At 43.3% G+C, this 15,215-nt stretch overlaps 2 protein-coding genes across 2 annotated transcripts in view; one reads left to right on the forward strand and one right to left on the reverse strand.

The window, feature by feature from the left end:
- LOC122423343 (antigen WC1.1-like) overlaps positions 1–13,615 on the forward strand; it is a 55,334-nt gene extending 41,719 nt beyond the window's left edge. Inside the window, 8 exon segments of the mRNA XM_043440298.1 lie at positions 850–851; positions 5,886–5,903; positions 5,989–6,303; positions 6,558–6,590; positions 7,136–7,273; positions 7,655–7,744; positions 8,604–8,750; positions 12,939–13,615. Coding sequence (XP_043296233.1) covers positions 850–851; positions 5,886–5,903; positions 5,989–6,303; positions 6,558–6,590; positions 7,136–7,273; positions 7,655–7,744; positions 8,604–8,750; positions 12,939–13,084 — 889 coding nt within the window. The 3' untranslated portion in view covers positions 13,085–13,615.
- LOC122423345 (antigen WC1.1-like) overlaps positions 1–15,215 on the reverse strand; it is a 246,079-nt gene that overhangs the window by 153,177 nt on the left and 77,687 nt on the right. Inside the window, 1 exon segment of the mRNA XM_043440300.1 lies at positions 7,242–7,278. Coding sequence (XP_043296235.1) covers positions 7,242–7,278 — 37 coding nt within the window.

A 15,215-nucleotide genomic window follows, 5' to 3' on the forward strand; every position in this document is an offset into this window, starting at 1 on the left:
TGAGAATGTTCAAGAGGTATTTTCTCGCCATCTTTCAAATAGACAGTACACTATTCACTGTAGTCAGCTTACTGTATGTTATATCTCTTCACCTATTAGTTTTATAATTCAAATTTATACCTTTTGATTACCTTTGCCCACACCAAATCCCCCACCTCTGGCAGCCACCAACTACTCAGCATCTCTGAACTTGCTTTTTGTTTTAAGATTACACATATAAATGAGATTATATGGTATTTTTCTTTCTCTGATTCGTTTCACTTAGCATAATGCCCTCAAGGTCCATCCATGTTGTTGAAACTGGCAAGATTTTCTTCTTTTTTATGGGTGGATATATGTCTATATTGCATTTTCTTTATTCTTTCCTCAGTGAAGACTTAATTGTTTGAGTCATATATATTGCTATAAAATACTAAAAGGTAATACTGTTAAAGTGCTGTAGTTAATACGTCAGCAAATTTGGAAGATTCATCAGCATCCACAGGACTGAAGAAGGTCGATTTTCATTTCAATCTCAAAGAAGGGCAATGCCAATGAATGGTCAAACTACCGCACATTTGTGCGCATTTTACATGCTAGCAAGGTTATGCTCAAAGTCTTTCAAGCTAGGCTTCAGCACTAAGTGAACTGAGAATTTCCAAGATTTACAAGCTGGGCTTGGAAAAGGCAGAGAAACCAGAGATCAAATTGCCAACATTTGTTGGATCATAGAGTAAGCCAGAGAATTTCAGAAAAACATCTGCTTCATTGACGACATAAACAATGAACTGTGGAAAATTCTTAAAGAGACAAGAATAGCAGAGCACCTTACCTGCCTCCTGAGAAACCTGTATGCAGGTCAAAAAGCAGCAGTTGGAACTGGACATGAAACAACCGAGCGGTTCCAAATTGGGAAAAGAGTTCATCAAGGCTGTATATTGTCACCCTGTTTATTTAACTTATATGCAGAGAACATCATAGGAAATGCCTGGCTGGAAGAATCACAAGCTGGAATCAAGATTGCTGTGAGAAATATCAACAACCTCAGATATGCAGATGATACCACTCTAATGGCAGAAAGTGAAGAGGAATTGAAGAGCCTCTTGTTGAGGGTGAAAGAGGAGAGTGAAAAAGCTGGCTTACAGCTCAACATTCAACATTCTGAAAACTAAGATCATCAGCACTTCATGGGAACTAAAAGGGGAGAAAGTGGAAACTGACAGATTTTCTTTTCTTGGACTCCCAAATCACTGCTGACGGTGACTGCAGCCATGAGATTAAAAGAGGCTTGCTCCTCTGTGACAAAACTAGACAGAATATTAAAAAGCAGAGGCATCACTTTGCTGACAAAGGTCCATATAGTCAAAGCTATATTTTTTCCAGTAGTCGTATCTGGCTGTGAGAGCTGGGTTATAGAAGAAGCTAAATGCCAAAGAGTTGATTCTTTTGAATAGTGGTGCTTGGATGCCTCACTTGAACTGAGAGTCATTTGGGCAGCAAGGAGATCAAAACAATCAATCCTAAAGGAAATCAACCCTGAATGTTCATTGGAAGGACTGATGCTGAAGCTGAAGCTCCAATACTTTGGCCACCTGATGAGAAGAGCTGACTCATTGGAAAAGATCCTGATGCTGGGAAATACTGAAGGCAAAAGAAAAAGGGGGCCGCGGAGGATGAGATAGTTAGATAGCATTGCCAGTTCAGTGGACATGAATTTGAGCTAATTTTGGGAGATAGGAAGGAGAGAGGAGGCTGATGTGCTGCAGTCCGTGGGCTTGCAAGAGTCAGACACAGCCTAGCAACTGAACATAAGTTGCTGCAGTGAACATTGAGTTTTCAAGTTAGTGTGTTTGTTTCCTTCAGAGAAATACTCTAAAGTGAAATTCCTGAATCATATGGCAGTTCTATTTTTAATTTTTGATGCACCTCAATACTGTTTCCATAGGGGCTGCATCAACTTATATTCCCTCTAACAGGAAAGCAAGAGCTTTCCTGTCTCTTCATTTTCTCCTCAACTCCTGTTATTGCTTCTTTTCGATAAAAGACTTTCTAGAGGATATGAGGTGATATCTTGTTGTGGTTTTGATTTGTATTTTCTGATGATAAGTAGTGTTGAGCACGTTTTCATGTACCTATTGGCAAGTTGTATGTATTCTTTAAAAAAAAATGTCTATTCAGGTTCTCTGCCCATTTTTTAAAAATCATATATATATATTGCAACTGAGTTGTATGAGGTCCTTGTGTATTTTGGATAATAATCCTTACCAGAAATATAATATGCAAATATTTTCTCCAATTCCATAGGTTGCTTTTTCATTTTGGTGATGGTTTCCTTAATTGGGCAGAAGCTTTTTAGCCTTATGTCATCACAACTGCTTGTTTTTACTCTTGTTCCCTTTGTTTTTGGTGTCAAAGCCAAAAAATCATCACAAAGACTGGTGTCAAGGATTTTATTCTCTGGTTTTTTCCTGTAGAAATTTTATGGCTTCAGGACTTGTGATCAAGTCTTTAATCTATTTTGAGTTAATGTTTGTAAATGGTGTAAGATAGTGGTCCAGTTTCATTTTTTGCATGTGGCTGTCCAGTTTTCCCCATGCCATTTACTGAAAAAACCATCCTTTTCCCACTGTATATTCTTGGCTTCTTTGTCAAAAATTAATTGACCATTGAAATGTGGGTTTATTTACGGGCTCTCTATTCTGTTCCATTGATCTCTGTGTCCATTTTTATACCAAGAACATACTGTTTTGATTAATATAGCTTTGTAATACAGTTTGAAATCAGGAAGCATGACACCTCTAGCTTTGTTATTCTATCTCAAGACTGCTTTGGTATTCAGCATCTTTTGTGGTTCCATGCAAATTTTAGGGTTGTTTCTTCTGTATCTGTGAAAATTTCCAGTGGAATTTTGATAAGGATTGCAGTGAATCTGTAGATTGCTTTGGGTAGAATGGGCATGTTAACAATATTAGATCTTCCAATCCATGATCACAGAATATCTTTCCATTTATTTGAGTCATCTTCTTCAGTATCTTTCATCAATGTCTTATGGTTTTCAGTGTACAGGTCTTTCACCTGCTTGGTTAAATTTATTCCTAGATATTTTATTCATTTTCATGCAAATGTAAATAGAATTGTTTTCTCAGTTTCTCTTATAACAGTTTGCTGTTAGTGTAAAGAAATGCATATGATTTTTGTATACAGATTTTTCTTTCTACAACTTTACTGAGTGTATTAGTTCTCATACTTTTGGTGAAGTCTTTAGTGTTTTCTACATACAATATCATGTAAGGGGGTTTCTTTCCTTACTACTCTGATGGTAAAGAATCTGTCTGCAATGCAAGAGACCTGGGTTCAGTCCCTGGGTCAGGAAGATCCCCTGAAGGAAAGAATGGCAACCCACTCCAGTATTCTTGCCTGGAGAATCCCACGGAGAGAGAGGCCTGGCAGGCTGCAGTTCTTGGGGTCGCAAAGAGTCAGACAGGACTGAGTGACTAGCACTTTCACTTTTCAATCTGCAAAGAGTGTCAGTTTTGCCTCTTCCTTTCAGATTTGGATGTCTTGATTTTGTTTTTATTGCCTGATGGATCTGGATAGGACTACCAAAACTAAGTTGAATAAAAGTGGTGAGAGTAGACATTTTTGTCTTGTGTCTGATTTCAGAGGAAGAGCTTTTGGTTTTTTACAGTCAAGTATGATGTTAGCTGTGTACTTTTCATATGGCCTTAATTATGTTGAGATGCAGTCCTTCTATACCTACTTTGTATAAGAGTTCTTACCTTAAGTGGATGTTTAATTTGTCAAACACTTTTTCTGCATCCTTTGAGGATATGATTTTTACCTTCATTTTGTTTATTTGGTGTATCACATTGATTAATTTGTGAATGTTGAACTATCCTTGCATCCTTGGAACAAATATCAATTGATCATGGTGTATGATTCTTTTAATGTATTGTCAAATTCAGTTTTCTGATATTTTGTTGATTATTTTTGCACCTATATTTATCAGAGTATTAGCCCGTAATTTTCTTTTCTCATGGTGTCCTTATCTGGCTTTGGTATCAGACTAATTTTGGGTTCATCAAATCAGTTTGGAAGTGTTCCTTTCTTCTGTTCTTGGAAAAGTTAGAGACAGCTCCACCACTAACTACTGTTACATTGAGAATTGAGATTTCAGCAATAACTTTTGAATGAAATAAATAAATGCTGTCGAGGGTTACAAATAGTCAAACCATAGCACCTTATTCCTTCAACATTTCTCTCTCTGTTTCTCTCTCCCCTTCCCTCCCCCTCCACATATACAAACACACACACCCCATTCAGGTACACCTTGAATGGTTTGCTGGATGTTGCCTGAAGCCCACAGCTAAGAGAATGTGGGAACAGATACTTCAAAAGCAGAGGCTCACTCCCTTCCTTGCCTCTCTTTGCTCATCTCTTTGTCATTTTCATTTGAAGGCCAAAGAGGCATTAAACTATGAGACAATTTATTGATGATATTTTTCCTACAATGAAACCCCATGAATTGAGAGGTCGTAAAATCTTTGACCATGAAGATGAGCAACCCGCTCACAGAGGTCCTGCCATTGTTTTCTCAGAGGTTCTCTGCATAGAGCGGGTAGGAGTTTTGATAGGATGATCTGGAAAGAATATGTAAATATTGATACTTTATGACAGGTACTATTTACCCTTCTGGTTTTTTAAATTTATATTTATTTCTCTCAGCTTCAATTCTTTTAAATATATTTTCAGTCTTTTGTTTATTATTTCTGCATCTACTCAATACAAATTTTTCTCAGTAGGCTTTTTTTGACTATTGCAAAAATTTCTGGCTTACTCAGTGTGTACATATGTGTGTACATATATCTTCTCAGAATTCTACGAAGTCTTTCCTGTAAGCATACAGGAAAGGAAATCTCTTTTTAAGAGATTCCCAACCAACACTACAGGCTTTTCTGGTGGCTCAGAGAGCAAAGAAACTGCCTGCAGTGTGAGAGACCTGGGTTTGATCCCTGGGTAGGGAAGATCCAGTGGAGAAGGGAATAGCAATCCACTCCAGTATTCTTCTCTGGAAATTCCTGTGGACAGAGGAGCCTGGTGGGCTGCAATCCATGGGGTCACAAGGAGTTGGACATGACTGAGCAACTAACACACACACGCACATAACCAACACTACATTGTGGAGCAATTACCTTCCAATTAAAAATAAATTTAAAAAAGAGAGTTCCCTTTTACAACAGTAGTCTTTACTTGCCCACTTGTCACACTGAATAATAGGTAAGAGTAGTTTATAATCTATCTGATAATTTTCCATTAAAATTATGTACATGAGATTTTGAATACAAATTGACTCTGTGCTTCTGGACTGATTATTTTTAATATGAACTATTATCATAGACTGTTACCATCAATGTATATTTGGTTTACTATTTCACTGATTAGTATGTATTTAAGAAAAACAAATTTTATTTCACTGAATTTTATTTGTCTATTCATTCATTTAATAAATATTTATCAAGCCCCTATCTGGTATTTAGAAATGGTTTTCAATAGATATTTGTTGAATGAGTGCATACAATGTGCAGGCACTGTCCTAACAGCAGAAACATGGCATATATAAGATATACAAGGTCCTTCATCTAGTGGAACTTTCACTCAGAGGGGTGTGTACATTCGTAGATGTCTGTGTTTATATTTGCTGTGGGATGTGAAGACTGATTAACAAGTAAATATTTAAGGTAATTTCATCTGGTGATCAGATGCAGTGAGTTTCAGCGCAGGAGATAATAAGCCTGTGTTTTCATGTGTCCTTTGCACTGAGTCAGGCCTTAGATAATCTTATTTGGGGCAAGACTACTTGCCCCCAGCTGTCCCTGATCCACTGTTTCCCTGTTGTTTGTGCCCAGCTGCTGCCCCCTGCACAGGTACCTCAGCCCCGCCCCTCCCCAGGGCCCCAGGGGCTCCTTCCTCCCACCAGGGGAGTCACAGGAGGGGCTGCTGCCTTTTCAGACAGAGAGAAGCTCCGGCTCAGGGGAGGAGACAGCGAGTGCTCAGGGCGGGTGGAGGTCTGGCACAGCGGCTCCTGGGGCACCGTGTGCGATGACTCCTGGAGCCTGGCAGAGGCCGAGGTGGTGTGTCAGCAGCTGTGCTGTGGCCCGGCCCTGGAAGCCGTGCGGGCCGCGGCGTTTGGCCCCGGAAACGGGAGCATCTGGCTGGACGAGGTGCGGTGCGGGGGCCGGGAGCCCTCCCTGTGGGACTGTGCTGCGGAGCCCTGGGGGCAGAGCGACTGCAAGCACGAGGAGGATGCTGGTGTGAGGTGCTCTGGTGAGTGAGGGGCTCGGGGTACGTCCTGGGTGAGCTGGGGCAGCGCGGTGGCAGTGGGCTGGGCCGGGCGTGGTGGGGAGTTTGTGTTCAGAGAGTGTCCGGGTGCTAGGGCTCTGATCTAGGACCGGGGAGCTGGGAGGACTGGAGACTGGTGTTATGGAAGCTGAGGGGTGATTTCAGGCTCAGGAGGGGAAAATGGTTTGCCCTGCGTTCTGGCCAATTTTTCTTCCCCACACTGCTGTTTTTCTCTTTAGGTGTAAGGACAACATTGCCCGTGACTGCAGCAGGTACTGTGACCTATGCCTGGGCAGCAGAGAATACTCAAATACTGGCGACCTGTTCTGTGCCTCCCTGACAACTCAAAAGAGGAAAGAATCTGAGGAGCTGTGGCTGCTGGGGAGGAGCCAGGGCATTACACTGGGGAAATCCCCTGCCTTGATGCCCAGAGTCAAAGTACTCATGCCCGGGGTCCAAGGAAGTCTGGTGTCCATGTTGTAAAATCTAAGGAACTCCCACCTGCCCTTGAGTGTTGCTCCTCATTAGTGAGGTGCGGATCCCTGGACTGTTTGATGCTTTGTCTCCTGAAGCCCAAGGAGAAGGGATGAGCTGGGTCCTCAGAGGCTGTCTCGGCAGGGCAGCTCCCTGACAATCCCCGGCTCTGCCTTGGGGCCACACTGGCCAGAGTGGAGTTGACTTGATGAGGACGAGACCAGGGGGAGCCCTGACACTGTCTGAGGCTGAGACACTGTTGTCTGGAGCTCCTGAAAATGGTGACACAGGGGATTTCTCTGTGCCCAAGACTATCTCCAGCCCTTTTTCCTGTTCTCCTTAGGGACCAGAACAACCTCAAATCCTCTGCCTGGCATCTTCTCCCTGCCTGGGGTCCTCTGCCTCATCCTGGGAGCCCTTCTCTTCCTGGTCCTCATCATCCTGGTGACTCAGCTGCTCAGATGGAGAGCAGAGGGCAGAGGTGGGCTGCAGGGGGAGCTGGGGACCAGGGAGCGTGTGTGGAGGCAGGAGATGGGGCAGGTGTGAGGAGGGGAGCCTGGGCCAGGTCTCTGCTCTGAGTTGCAGACTCCATGTGCTCCGTGCTGAGCTCTCAGGGCTGAGTAGACAGAGGGCTAGGGTGTGAACTCTCATAAGTCATGGCCTCTCCTGTGAGGCCAGACAGAGTTGGCGCTGAGCTGTATTCAGGGTCAGACGAGGGGAGAAGGTGCTGACATGGTGCACGTGGTGGGAGACGATGCTGAGGTCCTGGCAGCCCCCGTGTGAGCACCAGGGAGAGGAAGGGTGGGTGTGCTGGACCAGGGTGCCTGGGGCGTCTTCTCTTACCTGCTGGGGAATCTCTCAGCCTTATCCAGCTATGAAGATGCTCTTGCTGAAGCTGTGTATGAGGAGCTCAATTACCTTGTGACACCGAAGGAAGGTCTGGGCAGCCCAGGTGAGTGTCTCTGTCTGCCCTCCTGTGGCCTCTGGTTGTCACCACCCACTGGCTGTGAGCATCTTCTCAGCACGTGCAGACCTGATGTGTGCCCCAGTCTCACAGAGACTCCAAAGTGGCAGGACGGCCTCTCAGAGCCCCGTGATCTCCCAGCCTCTGTCTACGCTGCAGAAGCCAGGCCTGTCCCTTCTCAGCCTTAACACAGGTCCCGTTGGTGTGGGGAGGGTCATTCTGTGTGTTGTGTGATGTTTGTCTCCACTTGAGGTTTCCTGTCAGATGACTCACTGACTAAACGGCCGTATTACACCAGAGATGGTGAGGAAAACAGTGACTACAGATCCGCTCCAGGAAATAGAGGTGGACCTGCCTCGGCTGGGCTTTGGGGAGGAGAGTTTCCCTCATGGAGAGGAGATTTAAGGGGAATGGCTTTCCTCTGATGGACCAGAGGCATCCCTTGTGTCCAGATGGGGTTCTTCCTTCTCCTTCTCTGGCTGTTCTGTGATGTCTCACATCGGGGCTGGTCTCTCTGTGTCTGGAATCACACTAGGCACACAATATTTAAAAAAAAATAACATCTGTAAAGCGCAATTTGTCAAAGGACTTTAGCAATGCTCAATGGTGGAAGAGTTGCTTTGAGATATGTAGTTTCCACCAGAAAACATTAAGATATGTAAAATCATGTTTTGGCTTGTGGACACATCAAAATGAAACATGGTCTTAGAGAAAAAAGTCTTTTGAAACAAGGAGTGACTGATGCCTCTCTTCAGAAACTCAGAAACTCTGGGTCAGAAGGGATCTTAGGTATTCCCCAGACCAACCCACTTACTGTGGTTTCATACACTCCCTTGTCTGCTCTTGGAACCCCCAGATCAGAGGACTGATGTCCCTGCTGAAAATTACGATGATGTTGAAGAGGTCCCAGTGCCTGGAACTCCTCCTGCCTCTCAGGGGAGTGAGGAGGAAGTGCCCCCAGAGAAGGAGGATGGGGTGAGGTCCTCGCAGACAGGTGAGTGGGGTCAGGTGATCTCCTGCAACCTTTCTATCTGGGAAGAGTGAATGTGTGCTCCTCAATGCCAAGGCTCCCTGGAGATTCAAAATGTAGGTAATCTCATACATTTGGTAGCATCATCTTGACCATATGCCATATTTAATGCTGTCACACTCCTTGCAGGGAGTGAGGAATCACTCTGCTTTTGGCATTTATGTCTCCATCATGTGACATATATACTTCACTTTATATGTGATATACTTGCATTAAGATTTATAGATTATGGAATTTCCTGGCAGTCCGGAGGTTAGGATTCTGCACTTTCACTGCTAGGGCCCAGGTCCAACCCTGCTCAAGGAACTAAGATCCCTCATCCATTGTGTCATGGCCAAGGAGAAACTTATTGATTAATTGAGCATATTTATAAAGAAAGCTAAGCGCCAGAGAATTGATGCTTGAACTGTAGTGTTGGAGAAGACTCTTCAAAGTCCCTTGGATGGCAAGGAGATGAAACCAGTCAATTGAAAGGAAATCAATCCTGAATATTCATTGGAAGGACTGAGCTGAAGTAGAAGCTCCAATACCTTGGCCACCTGATGTGAAGAACTGACCCCTTAGAAAAGACTCTGATGCTGGGAAAGATTGAAGGCAGGAAGAGAAGGGGAAGACAGAGGATGAGATGGCTGGATGGCATCACTGACTCAATGGATATGAGTTTGAGCAAGCTCTGGGAGTCGGTAATGGACAGGGAAGCCCGGTGTGCTGTGGTCCATGGGGTCGCAAAGAGTCAGACATGACTGAGTGACTGAACTGAAGTGAACCAAATTCAAAGTTGGAACAAGTGTTTTAATAATATCTTTGCACTCTCTCATACATGAAGGCAAATCATTCAATATCACAGTAATCCAGGTCTATGCCGAATCAGTAATGCTGAAACAGCTGAAGCTGTGGTTCTATGAAGACCCACAAGAACTTTTAGAGCTAATACCCAAAAAAGATGTCCTTTTCATTATAAGGGACTGGAATGCAAGAGTGGGCAGTCAAGAGATACCTGGAGTAACATGCAAATTTGGCCTTGGAGTCCACAGTGAGGCAGGGCGAAGTCTAACAGAGTTTTGCCGAGAGAACGCACTGGTCATAGCAAATACCCTCTTCCAAAAACACAAGACAGGACTCTGCACATGGACATCACCAGATGGTCAACACGAAAATCAGGTTGATTATATTTTTTGCAGCCAAAGATGGAAATGCTCTATACAGTCAGCAAAAACAAGACTGGGAGCTGACTGTGGCTCAGATCTTGAACTCCGTATTGCCAAATTCAGACTTAAAATGAAGAAAGTAGGGAAAATCAGTAGACCATTCAGGTATAACCTAAATCAAATCCCTTACGATTATACAGTGGAAGTGACAAATAGATTCAAGGGATTCCGTCTGACAGGCAGAGTGCCTGATGAACTATGGACGGAGGTTCGTGACATTGTACAGGAGGCAGGGATCAAGACCATCCCCATGGAAAAGAAATGCAAAAAGGCAAAAAGGTTGTCTGAGGAGGCTTTACAAATAGCTGAGAAAAGAAGAGAAGCAAAAGACAAAGGAGAAAAAGAAAGATAGATCCATTTTAATGCAGAGTTCCAATGTAGCAAGGAGAGATAAGGAAGCCTTCCTCAGTGATCAGTGCAAAGAAACAAAGGAAAACAATGGAATGGGAAAGACTAGAGATCTCTTCAAGAAAATTAGTGATACCAAGGGAACATTTCATGCAAAGATGGGCTCAAGAAAGGACAGAAATGTTACAGACCTAATGGAAGCAGAAGATATTAAGAAGAGATGACAAGAATACACAGAAGAACTATAGAAAAAACACCCTCATTACCCATATAACCATGATCACTCACTGTGATCACTCACCTAGAGCCAGACATCCTGGAATGCAAAGTCAAGTGGGCCTTAGGAAGCATCACCATGAATAAAGCTAGTGGAGGTAATGGAATTCAGTCGAGCTATTTCAAATACTAAAAGATGATGCTGTGAAACTGCTGCACTCAATATGCCAGCAAATTTGGCAAACCCAGCAGGGGCCACAGGATTGGAAAAGGTCAGTTTTGATTCCAATCCCAAAGAAAGGCAATGCCAAAGAACATTCAAACCACCGCACAATTGCACTCATCTCACACACTAGCACACTAATGCTCAAAATTCTCCAAGCCAGGCTTCAACAGTAATGAACCATGAACTTCTAGATGTTCAAACTGGATTTAGAAAAGAGAGAGGAACAAAAGATCAAATTGCCAAAATTTGCTGGATCATCAAAAAAGCAAGAGAGTTCCAGAAAAACATCTATTTCTGCTTCATTAACAATGCCAAAGCCCTTGACAATGTGGATCACAATAAACTGTGGGAATTTCTGAAAGAGATGTGAATACCTGACCACCTTACCTGCCTCCTGAGAAATCTGTATGCAGGTCAAGAAACAACAGTTAAAAGAGAATATGGAACAGCAGTCTGGTTCCAAATTGGGAAAAGAGTATGTCAAGGCTGTATAGAGTCACCCTGCTTATTTAACTTATATGCAGAGTACATCATGCAAAATGCTGGGCTGGATGAAGCACAAGCAGGAATCAAGATTACAGGAGAAATATCATAACATCCGATATGCAGATGGTACGATGCTTATTTCAGAAAGTGAAGAAGAACTAAAGAGCCTCATGAAAGTGAAAGAGGATGGTGAAAAACTTTGCTTAAAGCTCAACATTCAGAAAACTAAGGTCATGGCATCTTATCCCACCACTTCTAGGCTAATAGTCAGGGAAACAGTGGCAACAGTGAGAGACTTTATTTTTTGGGGCTCCAAAATCACTGCATATGATGACTGCAGCCATGAAATTAAAAGACACTTGCTCCTTGGAAGAAAAGCTATGACCAACCTAGAAAGCATATTAAAAAGCAGAGACATTACTTTGCTGTCAAAGTTGTGTCTAGTCAAAGCTCTGTTTTTTTCCAGTAGTCATGTATGGATCTGAGAGTTGGACCATAAAGAAGGCTAAGCACTGAATATTTAATGCTTTTGAACTGTGGTGTGGGAGAAGACTCTTGAGAGTCCCTTGGACAGCAAGGAGATCCAACCAGTCAGTGCTAAAGAAAATCAGTCCTGAATATTCATTGGAAGGACTGATGCTGAAGCTGAAATTCCAATGCTTTGTCCACCTGATCCAAAGAACTGACTCACTGGAAAAGACCCTGATGCTGGGAAAGCTTGAAAGCAGGAGATGGGGATGACAGAGGATGAGATATTTGAATGGCATCACCAATGCAATGGACATGAGTTTGAGCAAGAACCAGGAGTTGGTGATGGACAGGGAAGCCTGGCGTGCTGCAGTCCATGGTGTCACTAAGAGTCAGACACGACTGAGCAACTGAAGTGAACTGAACTGATACATAAAAGGTAGAGATTTAAACAAACGTATTGAATTGGGTGAAGTATGTTTATAATTTAAGATGAGCTCTGCTTATATGTTAACATTCATAAGTACAAAGTCTATGATATACGGTGACCTTAACATTAAGCCATGGTGGTGGATCATAGACTCAGAATTTGTGATCAGCTAAGATCTAATTTGCTCCAGATATTTCAGTAGCTGCGAGAAGACACTCATTCTCTAGAAAAGAGTATTTCTCCATCTGAGGGCCTGTGTGGTCTCTGGGGAGCGGCCATCTGTGGCTGCACCTGTGATAGTCTTTGTGGACATTTGGAGCAGGAGTCAAGTCATCCAAGAGCCGACTTGGGTTGTGAGTGAGGAATTCAGATTTTTCCTGTCTCCAGTCTCACTCTTAATGAGAATTCACATCTATCACCTGTGAAAGGAGAACATTTAAATTATTTTTTATGATTCTTACCATTGCGGGTTATATCCTTGCTATTGTGTGGCCTGGAAGCAAGTTTCCCAGAGCTCCTGTGTGAGCACAGATCTCCTGCGATGCAGGATTTCCACATGAGCTGAGGCCCCAGAGACCACATGGACTGGATCTGAGAGGACAGCTGGGATCCACCCTCACTGTAACTCAAGTGAAATACCCCGATCCTCCCTGCCCAAACATGGGTCCCAGGGATGCTTTGTCATCACCACTTGCTTGACTCCTTCCACCACAGGGCTCTATCCCATCCCTGTGTCTCAGTTCTAATCAAACTTCTCTTTACTCTTACAGGCTGTTCTCTGAACTTCTCCAGAGAGGTGGCTGATCCTGGGGAAGGAGGAGAGAGCCCTTGGCTGCTCCAGGGGCAGAAAGGGGACCCTGGGTACGATGATGTTGAATTCAGTGCTCTGGGAACATCCCCAGTGACTTTCTCATGATGCTTTATTAAATATGAGATGGAGCCTCAGATATTCTAACTGCCTGTATTTAAATAGAGTAGAGCTGACCTGTAATTGTGTTATGTGGAAATTTCTCAAAATGAGATATTCTGAATAAATTAACTTTTTGCTGTGATGCTAATTTAACAAACTTCATGTCAAATGATTTTAGAAGGTTGGTCCTCAAACACCATTTTCCTCAAAGGAAATACAAGATGAGTGAGCTGCCCTGCTCTCTCACCTGTCTTAGAGGCTAATGAGGGCATGATTTTGCCCCAGCTCACAAATGCTCCAGGTCACTCTTATTAAGAAAAGGATATAAACTTGGCCACATTCATACCCTCCTTCCTAACAAGATGAACTCATGGAGAACAAAAACAATTCTGAACATTCCTTGGTGCTCTCCCTGATATGTCACATCACCTGTTTGTGACTTGTTCCTTGACACCAGACTGAATGTGAGTTTCAAAGTGGAAGGTTGATTTGTGGGAGAGAATGGATACAGCTTTCCTTATCCTGCCTAAATGTTCATAGGCCAATTAAAAATCTAACTGTACATAACTACCTGTTCCTTTTTCATGTCTCATTTATTCCTTTAGTAGATACAGACACCTCTTTGCTCATCTCCCATGTCTGTTTGATTATCCAATCCTTATAAATCCATTCTTTCCTCTCCATCTCTTCCTACTATTTCTTCAGGATGTTGCTATTTCTTGTCTCTCCAAGGATCTCTCCTTCTAAGTGAATTGTATCAGTTCATATATATCTTCAAGTTGATGGAGGGCAAACTGATGCTGACCCACACCCTGTGTTCAGGTGGGACAAGAGGGCAAGAATGTGGAGACCTAGGCAGAGGGGATCCAGAAGAATGGATATAGACAGAAAGATCAGGAACAGTTGGCTATTTATTTTTCGGAGATGTGGATGGAGGCATCATATATGACTGATCTCTTAGAGGAAGAATTTCAGCCAATGGGCCTTTTTGAAAACATCTATTTTCAGATGCTTCAAGATTGCTTTAATCTGGTTACTACTGAAAATGTAATTGTGATCCTGCTATGATTCCTCAGGGTAGAGAGAGCTGTCATGCAGAAGTGGCCAAGTAAAGATTGCGTTTACACAGCACTCCCCCTGCACCCCCCACCACCAAGTCCATTGTGGACATGTGGAGAAGCTGCTGAACTAATTTAAGCCCTGAGAGTGCTGGCCTGGTTGTGAGCTGGACCCACCCGGTTACTTGCTTGATGACTCTGGATGGTTTCTAAGGCTTCAACCCACACTCACACTTGCAGTCTTCATAGTTCTAGGCTGTGCTTGGGGATGGGAAGATGCCCAGGGCTTCTCCCAGGGAAGCTCACATGTCTATTCACTTGGGAAGTGATGAAATAGATGACATATGATGAAATCAGGCACACATACCAAGAGGCTCAGTGAACTCCAAGGAAACACAGATAAACTATTATATTCAAGAAGACAATATATGAACAAAATAAGATTTAAAATATTTCTCATCATCATTATTATTGTTTTTAATTTTTGTTGCACTGGGTCTCTGTTGCTGACCATGGGCTTTGTCTAGTTTCAGCAAGCAGGCCCTACTCTTCTTTGTGGACAGCAGGCTTCTCTATGCACGGGTTTGTCTTATTGTGGAGAACAGGCTCTAGACACCCAGGCTTCAGGGGTTGCACCATGCCACCTCCTATTTGTGCTTTGCGGTTCCTAGAGCTCAGGCTCAGTAATTGTCGAGCTAGGGTGAGTTACTCCACAGAGTAAATTTTTTACAGAGATAGAAAGAATAAAAAAGGAAGTAAACAGGGAATTTATTGATGGTTTGGTGGTTAGGATTCGATGCATTTACTGCTGTGGTCTGGATTCAATCCCCGTCAGGGAACAGAGATCCTTCAAGCTTTGCAGTGAGGCAAAGAGAATAAGAGAAGGAACGAAACAGAAAAATGAACCAAACAGAAATTCAGCTGCTTAAGATTCAGTTCAGTTCAGTGGCTCAGTTGTGTCCTATTTGCGACCCCATGGACTGCTGCAGTCAGGCTTCCCTGTCCATCACCAACTCCCAGAGCTTGCTCCAACTCATGTCCATTGAATCAGTGATGCCGTCATCCAACCATTTCATCCC

Source organism: Cervus canadensis, chromosome 21 (genome assembly GCF_019320065.1).
Source record: "Cervus canadensis isolate Bull #8, Minnesota chromosome 21, ASM1932006v1, whole genome shotgun sequence".
Taxonomy (NCBI): domain Eukaryota; kingdom Metazoa; phylum Chordata; class Mammalia; order Artiodactyla; family Cervidae; genus Cervus; species Cervus canadensis.